General features: G+C 51.4%; 3 protein-coding genes across 4 annotated transcripts; 1 reads left to right on the forward strand and 2 right to left on the reverse strand.

The window, feature by feature from the left end:
- Window positions 1–1,455: 1,455 nt before the first annotated feature.
- On the reverse strand, window positions 1,456–5,501 carry PV05_11115 (uncharacterized protein). Its single transcript, XM_013454566.1, has 2 exons — window positions 2,910–5,501; window positions 1,456–2,724 (listed from the first exon to the last, which is right to left on the reverse strand). Exons 1-2 carry the CDS (start codon window positions 5,279–5,281, stop codon window positions 1,842–1,844), a joined length of 3,255 nt encoding a protein of 1,084 aa, XP_013310020.1. The 5' UTR covers window positions 5,282–5,501; the 3' UTR covers window positions 1,456–1,841.
- Window positions 5,502–5,790: 289 nt separating this feature from the next.
- On the forward strand, window positions 5,791–8,025 carry PV05_11116. Of its 2 annotated transcripts, XM_013454567.1 has the most exons (2): window positions 5,791–6,239; window positions 6,302–8,025. In XM_013454567.1, exons 1-2 carry the CDS (start codon window positions 5,939–5,941, stop codon window positions 6,328–6,330), a joined length of 330 nt encoding a protein of 109 aa, XP_013310021.1. In that variant the 5' UTR covers window positions 5,791–5,938; the 3' UTR covers window positions 6,331–8,025. The 2 variants fall into 2 exon arrangements, with proteins under 2 accessions (XP_013310021.1, XP_013310022.1); XM_013454568.1 differs by having other exon boundaries at window positions 5,791–8,025.
- A 1,729-nt stretch (window positions 8,026–9,754) lies between these two features.
- On the reverse strand, window positions 9,755–11,661 carry PV05_11117 (uncharacterized protein; the record flags this gene model as incomplete). The annotated part of the gene is made up of 2 exons (XM_013454569.1): window positions 9,755–10,489; window positions 11,290–11,661. 2 exons carry the CDS (start codon window positions 11,659–11,661, stop codon window positions 9,755–9,757), a joined length of 1,107 nt encoding a protein of 368 aa, XP_013310023.1.
- Window positions 11,662–12,802: the final 1,141 nt, after the last annotated feature.

The following is a 12,802-nucleotide window of genomic DNA, read 5'->3' on the forward strand; positions in this document are numbered from 1 at the left end:
TGTCTGCCTATGATTTGGCCTCCACTGGCTTCGATCGCAGTGTCGAGGCACACAACTACCAATGAGCAGACCCAATGCGCATTGGCTATGCTGCAATTGCATTGTGCCCGACAACAAAAATATGGTGCAGATCAGGCACATCTACGGCTTCAACACTCAATCGCAGCAAGTCAGCTGGCTCCTCAAGCGGCGGTCATGTTTGCGTCGTTGGCCATGCTACTGGGATGCTCATGGGCGTATTGAGAAGCGACTGGATAGTGTTGTTTGTCAAGCCGCTGATAGCCAAATTCAATCTCTGCAGTTGGTACACCATGGATGACTTGGCTATTGCTCACTGGTTCTGTTGCTGGCCGGCGCCGCCCTTCGCCTGGCTCCTGAGGATAACAGTTCTATGACACCCTGTGGATGGCAACCCTGAGATCTTCGCGTCACCAGAGAAAAGACCACCATGTTGGTTCGGCCCAGTGATTCCGAGCAGTCGGGAGAACATCAGAGTCCACATGGGCACAGTCCAAGCTGTGACTGTTCTTTAAGCCTGCGACATGTGGATGGACCCAACTGAGCCAGAATTCGAAAAGCCAGGGGTTTTGCTGAGTGTACAATCGGAAGTTCCCCAGGAGACTATGCTATGAGTTTTCCCTTTGTGTGATTGTCCAATCTTTCGAGGATCATCTTTCATTTGTGATACGGAGCTTTTTATTTTCACATTACTACGCTCGTACAAAAAAGACGATCGAAGACCTGCTGTGCGCAGAGACCTTCGTGATCTTCTAGTCCCTCCAGACATCGAATCATGGAGAGCGCCATCGCACGGAGTCGACGACATGTTTCGATTTCATTTTCTTGGTTGTTGGAAAGGTGCAGGAGATCAGCATGCCTTTCGAGGTGAGGATTCGTCTGGCTATACTTGTGGACTGGAGCGTGCGAATCTTGGTGTCACTGATCCAAAAATGTTGACCAGAAGATATACCCAGCATTTCTTTGAAGCATAGAGGGAACGTGTGTTCGGATAGGCGCATCGAATGCGAACGTACATCACTGCTAGTATGTCCTTTTTCATGGTGTGCCCCTGGTTTTATGAATTCGAAGAAGTCTTGCAGGGGCAGGGTTATTGTTGGATTAACAAGTTCGAAGACTCAATATACAAATCTGAATTCATTGTCGAGACAGAAAATCGATTTGTCCTCTTCTGATCGTTGCTATGCATGCACTCATTCACAGCCCTAGCCTTTGCGGTTTGGCATTCTTCCGGAGGTCAGGACACAACATTGCGAGGCATCCAACGAGTGTTCCCTGACTCGAAACATACGAGCAAATATCTCGTATTCGTCTCCTTCCCGACGTGTCCACCTGTGCCCAGCATGTGGCATGGGCAGGGGTGCGGGCATAGACATGTCTACCGTCGTAGGCAGCCTTCGAGGTCAGAAGCCAGGCAGCAGACATACATGCATTCTAGGCAATGCACAAAAGAGGAAGGAGAGTTACTCCATAGCCAATGAAGTCAACGGTATCATGTCGCGTCGCGCATTTCGGGCTCGTATCAAAGCCGGTGAAACGAGCGCCTTGGATATGAGCAGCCTGACCGCCAGGCAAGGAACGCATTCAACTCCATCATCTAGGCGGACAAGTGATCTTGGGTATCTCTGGTATTCCGACCTCATCCTGTCTACCCCATCTAGACCCCAACGTACACAACTTGACATTTCGAGAACTCGTTCTCGTAAGCTTGAATCCCAATAGTCTATTTGTTCTGCTCAATCATTATAGCATCATGTTTCATCATGGTAGCCCAAACAATCGTCAATCGTCAAACATTTCAATGCGGTCGCAGTTTATGATCTTCAGTGCATACTCTTCAAATGCTGGACGAGAGCCTGGACCTGCCCTCTCACTTCGTCGGTGAGCTGATCCTCAGGCTCGCCCAGCACACTCATCATCATCGGCGCAAGTTTCGGCGTAAGTTGCTGCACAGTAGGATCTTGTTGGCGGTAGAGCTGGACGATCATCGTCCACACCGGCTCATTCTCCTGGTAATCTTCTTTCAAGGGCAGGATGCCGCTGTCGACCAGCGCGGGTAGAACCTGGGAGACAGGGACCTTGTCCTTGTGCTTGATGATTAAGCGTGACACGCAGCCTGCAGCGTTATCGGTGCAGCGGGCCTCAGTGATGTGCAGAATCGTCTCGAGTTTCTGCAGGATTTGTGGATAGGCCTTCAGCACAGTAGCATCGTCGTTGGACTTTTCGACGAGACGGCCGACGGCATACGCTGCGTTGGACTTGGTCTGCGCGTCCTCGTCGCCGAGCCGCTTGAGCAGGACGTTCATCATCTGCGATGTGTAGGGGGTTACTGCGCCCTCCATGCCGGTGATGATTTCAGCGAGAACACCACAGGCCGATGCCCGACCGAGAGACTCGCCACCACTTGCGTAGCGTAAGACTTGTTTCTCAAAGATCTTCCAGAGCTCGGCGAAGCTAGGGCCCAAAGATGCAGCAAGACCAGAGATGACGTCCATGGCACTGTCAACGACAAGCCATTCCATTTCTGTAGATTCCATATCTTCTTCGTCGACAGCGTCCATGTCGACTTGGCACGCGTGTTTCTTGGTGATCAATTCGGTCACCGTCTGCACGATTCGGGAGAGGCACTCAGGGTAGGAGAGGAGGGATGGCCCCGTGAGTTTGAGGTTCTCAGAGAGGGCTCTTGAAATTTCTGACACTGTCGCACTGTTGTCCAGGTTAGCACTGATATATAAAAGGTACAGAGCAGAAGTAGATTGGAAAGTGTATGTTCAGAGGGTTGAAGATCGCTTTCGCTTCATCCACGGATTTTCCGTGTCGGAGTGAGCTGGGATTAACGAAAGTGCGTCATCATGGTAGATTGTGCTTGAAAAAGACAAGATTGGACTTACGGATCCTCTTCCTCTGGCCAGACATTGAGCGTTGCAGCCATCAGAAGCTCCCCGAACTTCTTCAGTTCCTGTGTAGGCTGCACCTGAAGTGGGAGACCAGGCTTCCATTTCTCAACTTGGCCAGACTCCTCGGAGACCTCGTACAGAGCAGCATATGCCCGATGTAAGGTGCTGATGGTGGCTTTTCGGACGGCCTCGTATGAATGCTCTACCAAAGGCAGGAGCTTCTCGATGGTCTTCTCGAAGTATGGGAGATAGGCTGTCTTGGTGTTAGAGACGACGTCTCCAATGACTTCGATGGCGATTTCCTTCTCCTGGGCAATAGGCGTGACGGTCGCAAGATCCCCCCAATCGCTATCGTCTTCGTCATCAATGTCGATGTCCTCGATAGTTCCATCTTCAGCTTCGTCGTCACTGTCCGCGGCAGCAACCTTGACCTTCTGGCCGGCAATGGTGACTTCCTTTCCGAGCAGATCCTTTGCGCTCTCTCCCAGCGCAACCTCCAAGTCCGCTTCTTCCTGATCAAGACATGAGTAGAGTCCCTGTACAACACCACCAAGAAATGGGGCGAAGTCCTCTTCGTACACCTTAGCCAGGGAGCCCCATAGGATGTAAGTGCTCTCCTTGAGTCGCGAATGGTCGAGCTGAAGAGCTTCCTCGCTTGTTTGCATAAGAGGCTGCACATAGTCCTTGAACTCAGCAGCACCAACGGCTACGGCCATCTCGCCCATTGCATCAGTGCAACTTGCTCGCAGGTCCAACTCCTCTTCGCTCTCCTTCTTGGTGATATATTCCTGCATGGCATGCATAGAATCGTTGAGGTAAGGGAGGAAAGGCCCTTCTACTGTAGAGGCCAACGATCCAAGCGCCCCAGCGGCCAAGGCCTTAATCTTGAAATCGGGATGTTTGAAGAGTCGTTGCAGCAGAGGAGCCAACTTGTCCAAATAGTGCACAGCATCCTGACCATCCATACCATCAACGACTGCATCGATTGCGCTTGTCGCAGATTTCATGATATCGACGGTCGGTCCTTCCTCCTCACCCTTGTAAGCACCCATGGCAGCAGTCAGGTTCTTTACAAGCAAGGGCATTAACTTCTCGTGCTGCTTCGTGACATCCTCCGGCAAGTCATCTGCCAGTCGAGCGGTGGTTTGCAAGGCCGCTTGGCGGACAGTCACCTCCGAGTCCTCAAGAAGCGCGAACAGAATAGGCATGACTGTGTGGAGTTGAGTGCTGAAGAAGTCAGGGGCACCTTCGACAGCCATACCAAGAGCCAAGATACCAGCCTGACGGTGCTTGGGATCGGAGCTCTTGGAATATTGAGGGAGAGCGTCGAGCAGCGGAACGATGACCTGGCTGGCTGGAAGGCTCTGGGCCATTGTATCAATCATACCCAGCGCCGAACGTGCGGGCGTGATATCATCGTCGTCTGCAGAAGCATCATCGATCTCGGTGACAATTTGCAGCATGCTCTTGGTCAATGATTCTCCCATCTTTGCTCCCTGGACTCTTAGACGTCGGTAGAGGACACACTGCATCAGGAAGCTAATCGCCTGCGTTCGCGTCTCATCCGACATATTTGTGTTGGTAGCAAGGTCGTTCATGAACCGAACCAAGTCTTGGAAGTGCTGTGACATGAGCTGATACTCGGCCGTGAGGAGTGTGTTGAAGACCTCGAATGATAGCATGGCCTGCTCTTCCTTGCCAGAGTCGATGGTGTCTTTCAAGACTGCGACCATTGAAGGGAATATGTTTTGGAAGGCTTTTATCGAGGCTTCGTCCTCCTCAGGATCGACGACAAGAGCCATCTTTGATATTGCTAACATGGTGTTGACTCTGACTTCGAGTGACTCGGGGTCTTTGATTGTCTTGCTAAACAGCGCAAATAATTCTCTGAATTTTGAACTGAACCCATCACCCATGGTCTCCAGGATGCTGTAGAGCACATAGACACCAACAGAACGCTCCGCCGCGCTACTACTTGTAGCAGCCTGCTGTAACATGCCAGGCAGCTCGGGCCATTCGCCATCATCAAGATCGAACTTGGCGATAGAGCTGATGAGGCGTGAAGAGGAATGTCGGACGAGGTGTGAGGGTTCGGAAAGGGTAGCCGAGAAGAGCTGACTTCTTGCATGTTGTCGCTGGTCTTGAGATAGCTTCGTCCAGTGTTTGGAGACTAGTGGTCTGGCTTGGGTAGCGGCAAGTTGTTTGAGCTCGGGGCTGTCGTGGGAGATGATGAGTTGGATAAGGAATAACAATGACTGCTGGCTCTTGTAGTATTCGTTCTGCAACACGTTGGTGGCCGTCTTGACGTTGCCCTTCTTCGGGTCCAGCACGATGGCCAGCTGCTCTAAAAATCTTTGTTGATCCATGGCGGTGAAAATTGACGAATTGATGGTGCGACAGTCGGGAAGCCTCGTTTCGCTAATGGCGACCAGCGAAGAGGAGAGAGTGGACGCTAGAAACCAATGTGCAAGAGCAAGGCAGAATCAGTGCCTATCTCAGACCCTCAGAGCACGATCTCTAGTCTGGATATTAGAAGCAAGACTGGACCAGAAAAAAATTTCGAACACTGAAGGGCATCGAGTCGCTGCAAGGGAGCCTCCAAAATAAAAAAACCGAATGAGTTGGCGACATCATAAATTTGCCGGCTGTTTCGAGTATAGCGTGCCCGAGTGCCCCTCTGGGTCGGGCCATCAAACTCGCCAAGTCCGATCCAGCAAGCCAGCACATTAGCCACGTGATCAGCGTTGAGAGCCCAAGCAAAATCATCAACCATCACGTGTCAGCTCGCTAGCTTTCGTGTCAGCTTCGGAAGGCAATCCAGATCTCGATCTCGGTCACGGGGCAAGCATTTCTCCATATCTCAAAAATGAACAAAGGAACGTTGATGCAGCTGCAGAGCACTCTGTCCATGGCCCTCTCATCCCTTGCGCGAAAGGGGAAATACACTCCCTCGTACTGATTCTTTGACAACAAAGATAGCCATCACCAGTGCAGCGCCACCTGTGACCTTTTTGCAGGGAGATATGTCGCCTTCCTTGGTGAGCACATCAAGACCGCTCACAATGATCCGACCAATCATGTTGCGTTGGAGATTCTACCCGGTCTTAGAAATGGACAATGAATCACAGCATATACCGGTCTTTACAATCCTCGGAGTCATTCCAAAACCAATTCCGTGGCCAGCGATGCCGCCATCCTATCCACATTGGCAGATTCTCATCATCATCATCATCTCAGTCGATATACGGGTAAAAGATCATGTTTTGGCTGCTCCTTACGACGCCTCAGGATTGGCGTCGAGGGAGCACAAGTGGGACCAGAGGTGTGCGTCACACTATGGCACTCGGATCTCATGTGAATTGCTTGTTGATCCCATGCGAGATTAGGTCAAGTGCTACCAAAGACAAGGCAGTAATGCACCTGTTTGTCTCTGGCACCCATCGAACTCAAGGGACGAATTAACCAATCGAGTCGGCTTCGGTCTGCGTGTCCGCGCATCTTGAAAAGACGAATCTCGAGGGGTTAAGGTATTATATACAAGCAATGGCAGACGCCAAAACCTCCTGTAACGCTCTTCGGATAACTTGTCCGCTCCAGTCCACATCGAGCCACGACAACGGCATTTATTAGCCTTTGCTCGGCCTCTATACACCTTTTTCTCTCTCCTCTTTCCTTCGAAAACCGTCAGGCTACAGCACTATTTGCTCGACCGTCGCATTTGTAAGATCGTTCAACCTGTACAAAACATCAGCTGAGGGTTGAATACGCGTTTGAACTCACGCATCCAATGCAGCTGTCTCCGACACACGATTGCCATGTCTCAACCTTTGGCCCCTCGGCCCTCACAGGGTACCGATGACTCGACCACAGTCCCATCGTCGCAGCGACCTCGCAAAATATCAACGGCATGTGGAGCGTGCAAGCAAAGGAAAACCAGAGTATGTCAAAAGGAATGATGGACCAGGGCCTTGCTAACTAGCTGAAATTGTACTGGCGGTAACCCTTGCGATGCCTGTGCGAGTAGAAGAAGTCCTTGTGTATACGATGCTACTTCGGACCAACGTCGGAAAATCGCCAACCAGCGCAACGTGCAAGAACTTGCTGACACACATGTTCAACTGGAGAGACACCGACAGCTCCTTGGAGGCATTATTGCCATCGTCAAAGCCGGCGATTACAACGCGAACAACGATCTGGCTCGTGTTATGCGCTCTGATGTCGACTTGTCGCAGCTAGCGGCGCATGTTCGAAATGAATGTCGATCAAACATTGCAATACAACAAGCCTTTGACCAGATTGACTTCAACATTGACGGACCGCTAGAGTTACCTTCTCCGACACAAATACTCGGCGGCATTCCAACTCAGGGGAAACCTATGCTGTCAGCGTCCTCAATGTCACACGAATCAGAATCCAATAGCGATACAAATACCACCCTCCACTCAGGTGATCTAACTCCAGATCCACGGCTCGATCCACGACGTTAATGACGATACCGACGATAACTTGCACACGAGATGGAACATCGTGCTGTGCTGGGGCAAATCAGAGGTTGAGTACAGGGCAGGAAGCACGCACCGACAGGAGCGGATCATGGCGAGGGACAAAGCAAAACTTGATTTGAGGAATTATAGGCTCGAGTCAATCCCTACGTGATCGAGATGATCGACTCCGGCAGCACGGGAACAGGCCGAACTCCAACAGATGATAGCTTGTTCGACGCGACTCCTCGTCCCTGGCTCCTGAGTCCCCAGGACATTTGTGCCACCCAACAGCGTAAAGCTGACGGCCAGTTCACACCCAGTGGACAGCGGGTGGCGACCAGAATACGAACATCATGCGATGCCTTTGCCCCCGCAATCCCCCAGAAAGCCGCTGTGGAAAGATCTTCTTGTTGAAGGTGTTGACTGGGGTCGGTTGATCATCCGAAGAAGTCGACACTTCGGTTCAGCTGATCATCTCAATACAAAACAGTACCAGGCCCGTCAGGAGAGGAAGCCGAAAAGTATGGTTGAAAAAAAGGCATGCCACCGCATTGGTTCATCTGTATTAGAAAGCATTTATCGGGCAGACGAGTGAACAAAAATCAATACTCGACGCATTGACAGGCTGACAGTCCAGACATAAGCGAAATCGGAAGGGGTATCGATTCTTTGCCGCGTGTTTGCTCTCTCCCCAGCAAATGTCGCGCGCAAGTGGGATACTTACTCCCTGGTCTCTATTTTCGAAGCGTGTGCTAAGTGTATATGCAGCCCTTTCGTGATAAACACCTGCCCATCCTGCCACTATGTTGAATTCGGTGATCATCGAATGCGCGTGGTTTTCGAAACGTCGCCGCAAATATGGCGTGCAATGGATTGGGCGACTAGGCGACAGGATGCTATGATCAATCACAGCTGCAACTGCTTTTGATCATCTGCGTGCCTGAGAGACCGGAACCAGGCCAGCATGTTGCAGGTCCAGCCGCCAATGTGAAGAGTCAAATCACCAGTGGCACCTGCTATCTCGAGGACAGTCAATTCTGATCAAAGGACCCATTTGCTTGTTTTTCAGGTGCAATCACACCTCACCAAGCGTCACTTATTTCTCGAGCCCGATCTATGTGCTCAAGTGCTTGACTATAGACGTGCTGAGATTCAGTAAGTGAAAGATCTGAATCCATTGCTATCTGCAGCACAAATGGTTCCAAAATATCGGCAGAATAAATATCAAGGCGGGGCTCTTCGGAAGCGCAAGGAACGAAATGCTGGGTTTGTTGTGCTCTCCTTTCTCAGGACTGTGGCCTGATGATATGGATGTGCTAAAGCATGAGTGCCTCGTCTTCTTTCGCCTCAAACGGCGAGTTGAAGCCAACTTCCTCAAGAAGTTTGGACAGGAGTCTTTTTCGTTGGCGGAATCTATCTCCGGCGTGTTCTCTGTCAGTTTACTTGACCCCTTTCAGTCACCTATATGGTCAGTTTCGAACATGGCTGACTGTAAAATTATGTCAGACTAAGGCTTCTCATGGCCTCTGCCACGAGCTTCAGCCGAAGTAGGTGTTCAATTCACGTCGGGGACACCTATACCGAGGTCAGGCCCAATGTTACAAGATGCGGTCGTTCTCTCATTGCAAGTCTATGATTGTCGATTCTAGTGGTCATTGCTACCCAGCAAGCCAGCTAACATCTGGCATGAGACGAGCACGACCGTCACCAGAAGCCAGGAGCAGGAGCCAGGAGCCAATGCTGCTGCTCAGCCTCCTTCCACTGCCTACAGAGAGCGGCTGCCTCTTCGGATTGAAAAAGTCTCAATTGGCCCAGAGGCTACCCTCAAACCGGGCCGGGGGTGAATATATATGTCTGATGTGTCTTCAATAATGGTAAATGGCTACAGCAAGGTACAAGTTTGCCTTGTTCTGATGCGCAACAACAACTTTCCCATACTCGCCAATCGTTGCACATCACAGTCGGGTCGAAAAGGTTTGTTCCAGTCCGAACTGAAGCTTGTCGACTGTAACCTTGGTGGCAATGGTACCCCTGGAAACCCGGAATGGTACGCCACGTCACCCGAGATGCAGGTGTCCAAACATGAATGGTGTTGAAATCCCAACTTGGCGGGCCATCCATCACAGCCTCGAGTGATGTTGGACAGCCAATGAGACGGGGCGCATTTTTTTTCCGTGCTGTCACAGTCAAGGGCGGAAAAAGACTTCCGCGCGTAGTGTCTACGTAGTACGCTCGATCCTGACCCATTAGGGCGCTATGCAGGGTTTCTACGATACCCGGAAGACTTCTCAGCAAAATGGGGTGATCGAAGGCCAACATGTGCATGCCTGAACCTTGGATACGCTGTCACGACTACTACGGATCTCCAGTCGCTTCATCATCAACTATCTCCATCACAAGAGCAACTTCAGTTGCCTTCCCGCCATTGAAGCCATCACGCTCAAAGGGACAACTCGAAACGGCACAGACCGCATCCATTTTCGCCTTCATTTCCACATAGTCCCCTGGCTTGGAGCAATTGAGCGCCTTCAAGGTGTAGTACGGGGTGTTTTGGAAGACGTTGAAGGGATCAATCACCTCGCTCCAGTGCTTCATACCCCAAGGCGCCATAGCTTCTGCCACATTGGTGGCGCAGGACCTATGACATGGTTCTCCATCGCGAGCATAGAAGCCAGGATTACACGCCATGAAGAGCAGATCATGTGTCTTCACAGTATCGGCCACTAGCGTGAACATGCGGCGATCTCGGTTCGTGTACAAACTCTCACCAACCTTCGGCGGAGCGAGTCCCCCCAATGCGTATCGTGTGTAGCTTGCGGAAAAGTGTTCACCACCGGTGTTGGGCACATACGGCAAAGCCCAGGCCATGAAATCGACGACTTGCTGTCCATGGAGATCAACGATTCGGAAATGGGAGGACGCTTTGATTTCAAAGGCATAGCCGTGGGCTGCAGGCACGATATGCTGTCGAAACTTGGAACCTGGCTGGATGACCAGGAGAGTCTGCCAATTGCTTCTGGCTTCTGGGGCGTTCCCGTTGCCAGTCAGGGATACCTCACCCACTGAAGAGCTGTCGCCGTCATTGAGGAGCTTCGGTGTCATCGTGCGTCTGTGAGGAACTGTACTTTCGGGCGTGGGGACGAATCAATGAACGTTTAAACGTCAAGTCCGGGGTGGCTCCAGCGCTGGCCGTTGATCGAAGATTTCCAAATTGTGGGCTTGTACGTTGCTTGAGAGGAAGAGGTAAGCCTTTGGATGCATGAAATTGATGTATCAGAAACTCAGGCGCAAGATACAGAGAGAACCGGAAATGCCCGCATTGGCCAATGATAACTCAGCCACATCCCAAAAGTCCTCGCGAAAGCATCAGGTCAAGCAGCACTGTGATGGCCATTGTATCAAATTGGACGGGGAGAATAATGGGGCGACGACACCAGACCGAGGCAGCTTTGACGCTTGACCGCATCTCGCAACGTCAGTCTCAATGGATCGTGGTACATCAACTGCGGCCTGGGGTCATCCTTCAAGCTAGCCATGCTTGGGGAGGGAATCTACCTCCTGAACCTCTATTTGGATGACGACAATTCCATCTCTGGATTCTAGGTTACGAGGCGGACCAAAGGCGGCACTTTAAAAGGATGATATGAGCTAAATACACACCGGCAGCCAGATAGCTTTGCCTGGCGTGGAGAGCGACGGCAACCGACACGATGAATGAAGACAGGTATGCTCGGAAATAACTACCGCGCATGGTGTTGATTCTGGGCATCCAATCATCGAGCGTGGAGATACCTTGAATCAGGAGGCGTTAGGAGAAGTTTTGATGACGCTTTCCACGCAGCTCCGGGTGCTTGGGGACGACGGGAAGTCAACTCGTGGCCAACGCTCACGAAGCATGCTAAGCTGGCCATTCCTATAAAAACATCGTATCCAAGTGCGCTGACTGCTGGGTTGCAGTTCAACGCCGCCAAAGTACTCGCGAGGCTGCTTGTTCTCGCAGTCTGGGCTAGTTGCGTCAAGACGCCACCAACAAGGACCAGGGCAAAGAACCAACTGTATTCCTTCATCAAACTTCCCGACTGTCCAAGCTGGACTTGCTCTGAGTGGTATTCTCGTCGCACAGGACCCAGAGCCTGATACGGTGCGAAAAGCAGGATCCTCGTGGCGAAAAGGACCGGGAAAAAGTACCGAGTGGCCACACTGTAGGGCGCCGCAGCCACAACTCCCAAATATGTCAGAGCGACTGCGCACTGCAAGGACATGGTGACCGGGTATAATGTCGCTGTTGCGATCGGTTGGTCTTCCTCCTCCTCGCGCAATATCATTCCCAGCAGAAACAAGTTCTGTGCAAAGGACATCGGTAGGATCTGATCCAACAGGAAATATGCCCAGTGATGGGGAATCCTCAGACGCGTCCCTGTGAGACGACCGCTTCAGCTTCCCGGTAAGTTTGCAATAGGACGGGCAAGCAGGGAATGTTTAGTGTTTTTTGAATGCCGTTGCTTACCTTGGATGCTCATGTACATATTCCAGCCGAAGGAATAAACCAAGGCCAGCTGAGTTCACCAGAACCGATGCGGGTCGTTGCAGATGACTTCACCAAAGTCCTGGAAGAGATTTGAACTGATGGACCATGTCCAGATGGATGTCGATGCCCATGTCCATGTCCGAGGCCAGAGGATAGCGGCGTGAAAGGTTTGGAAGGTCCGTGGAGGCGCAGGATGTGCCAGTGAAGATGACATCGACCAAGACTGATATGATTGTATGAGGAAATCGAGCATATGATACGACAGGACTGCGAAGCTCAAGGTGGACAGGGCGGCGAAGAGGCACACTCGGACATTGCGATCACGGACGCGGCGAGATGACCATGCTGAGAATTCCTTTTTCAGGTCGCTGGTCACCAGTCCCGTCAGGCCGAGGGCGGCTGCGATGTAGGAAAAGAAAACAATGGCACCAAGCACGTTCTGGTCTTTAAGAGTGGTCATTGTGTAGAGATTTCGTTAGAACTGTCTAAGACTAGGAACATTCGTGACTACAGGCGCCATATTATGGTCATGGTCGTGCCTTTGATCGTGGACTTTGAATACTATAAGTGGTGACGACATCAAAAACGAGAGGTGTGAAGTGTGAGGTGAAGGTTCGGAGTTTTGCAGCGATCATCTCCCGAGTTTTCCCTGCCCACAGTGGCAACGGTGGCAACGGGGAGAATGTAAGTACAAGGTCGAGTGGAAAAAAGGGAAGTTGTTACAAGAGTTTTCTTGGGCTGGATATTTGCTGTCACGCCTCAAGCCTCATTGGTAAGAGACGCCAAAGTTGTGTATCGTCGCACGGCATACATAAGGCATGTAGAGTGTACCGCTTGTAACATAACGGAAGTCGATGGCCTCTGCTCGATGCGGC

This window comes from Exophiala xenobiotica (genome assembly GCF_000835505.1).
Source record: "Exophiala xenobiotica strain CBS 118157 unplaced genomic scaffold supercont1.7, whole genome shotgun sequence".
Classification (NCBI taxonomy): Eukaryota; Fungi; Ascomycota; class Eurotiomycetes; order Chaetothyriales; family Herpotrichiellaceae; genus Exophiala; species Exophiala xenobiotica.

Bases quoted from the DNA above. Each gene is read 5' to 3' on its own strand.
- PV05_11115 (XM_013454566.1), bottom strand. From the start codon at position 5,281: ATGGATCAACAAAGATTTTTAGAGCAGCTGGCCATCGTGCTGGACCCG. The intron at 2,725-2,909 runs GTAAGTCCAATC...CCTGGACAACAG, and splicing joins TGGCCAGAGGAAGAGGATCC to TGCGACAGTGTCAGAAATTT.
- PV05_11116 (XM_013454568.1), top strand. From the start codon at position 5,939: ATGTCGCCTTCCTTGGTGAGCACATCAAGACCGCTCACAATGATCCGA.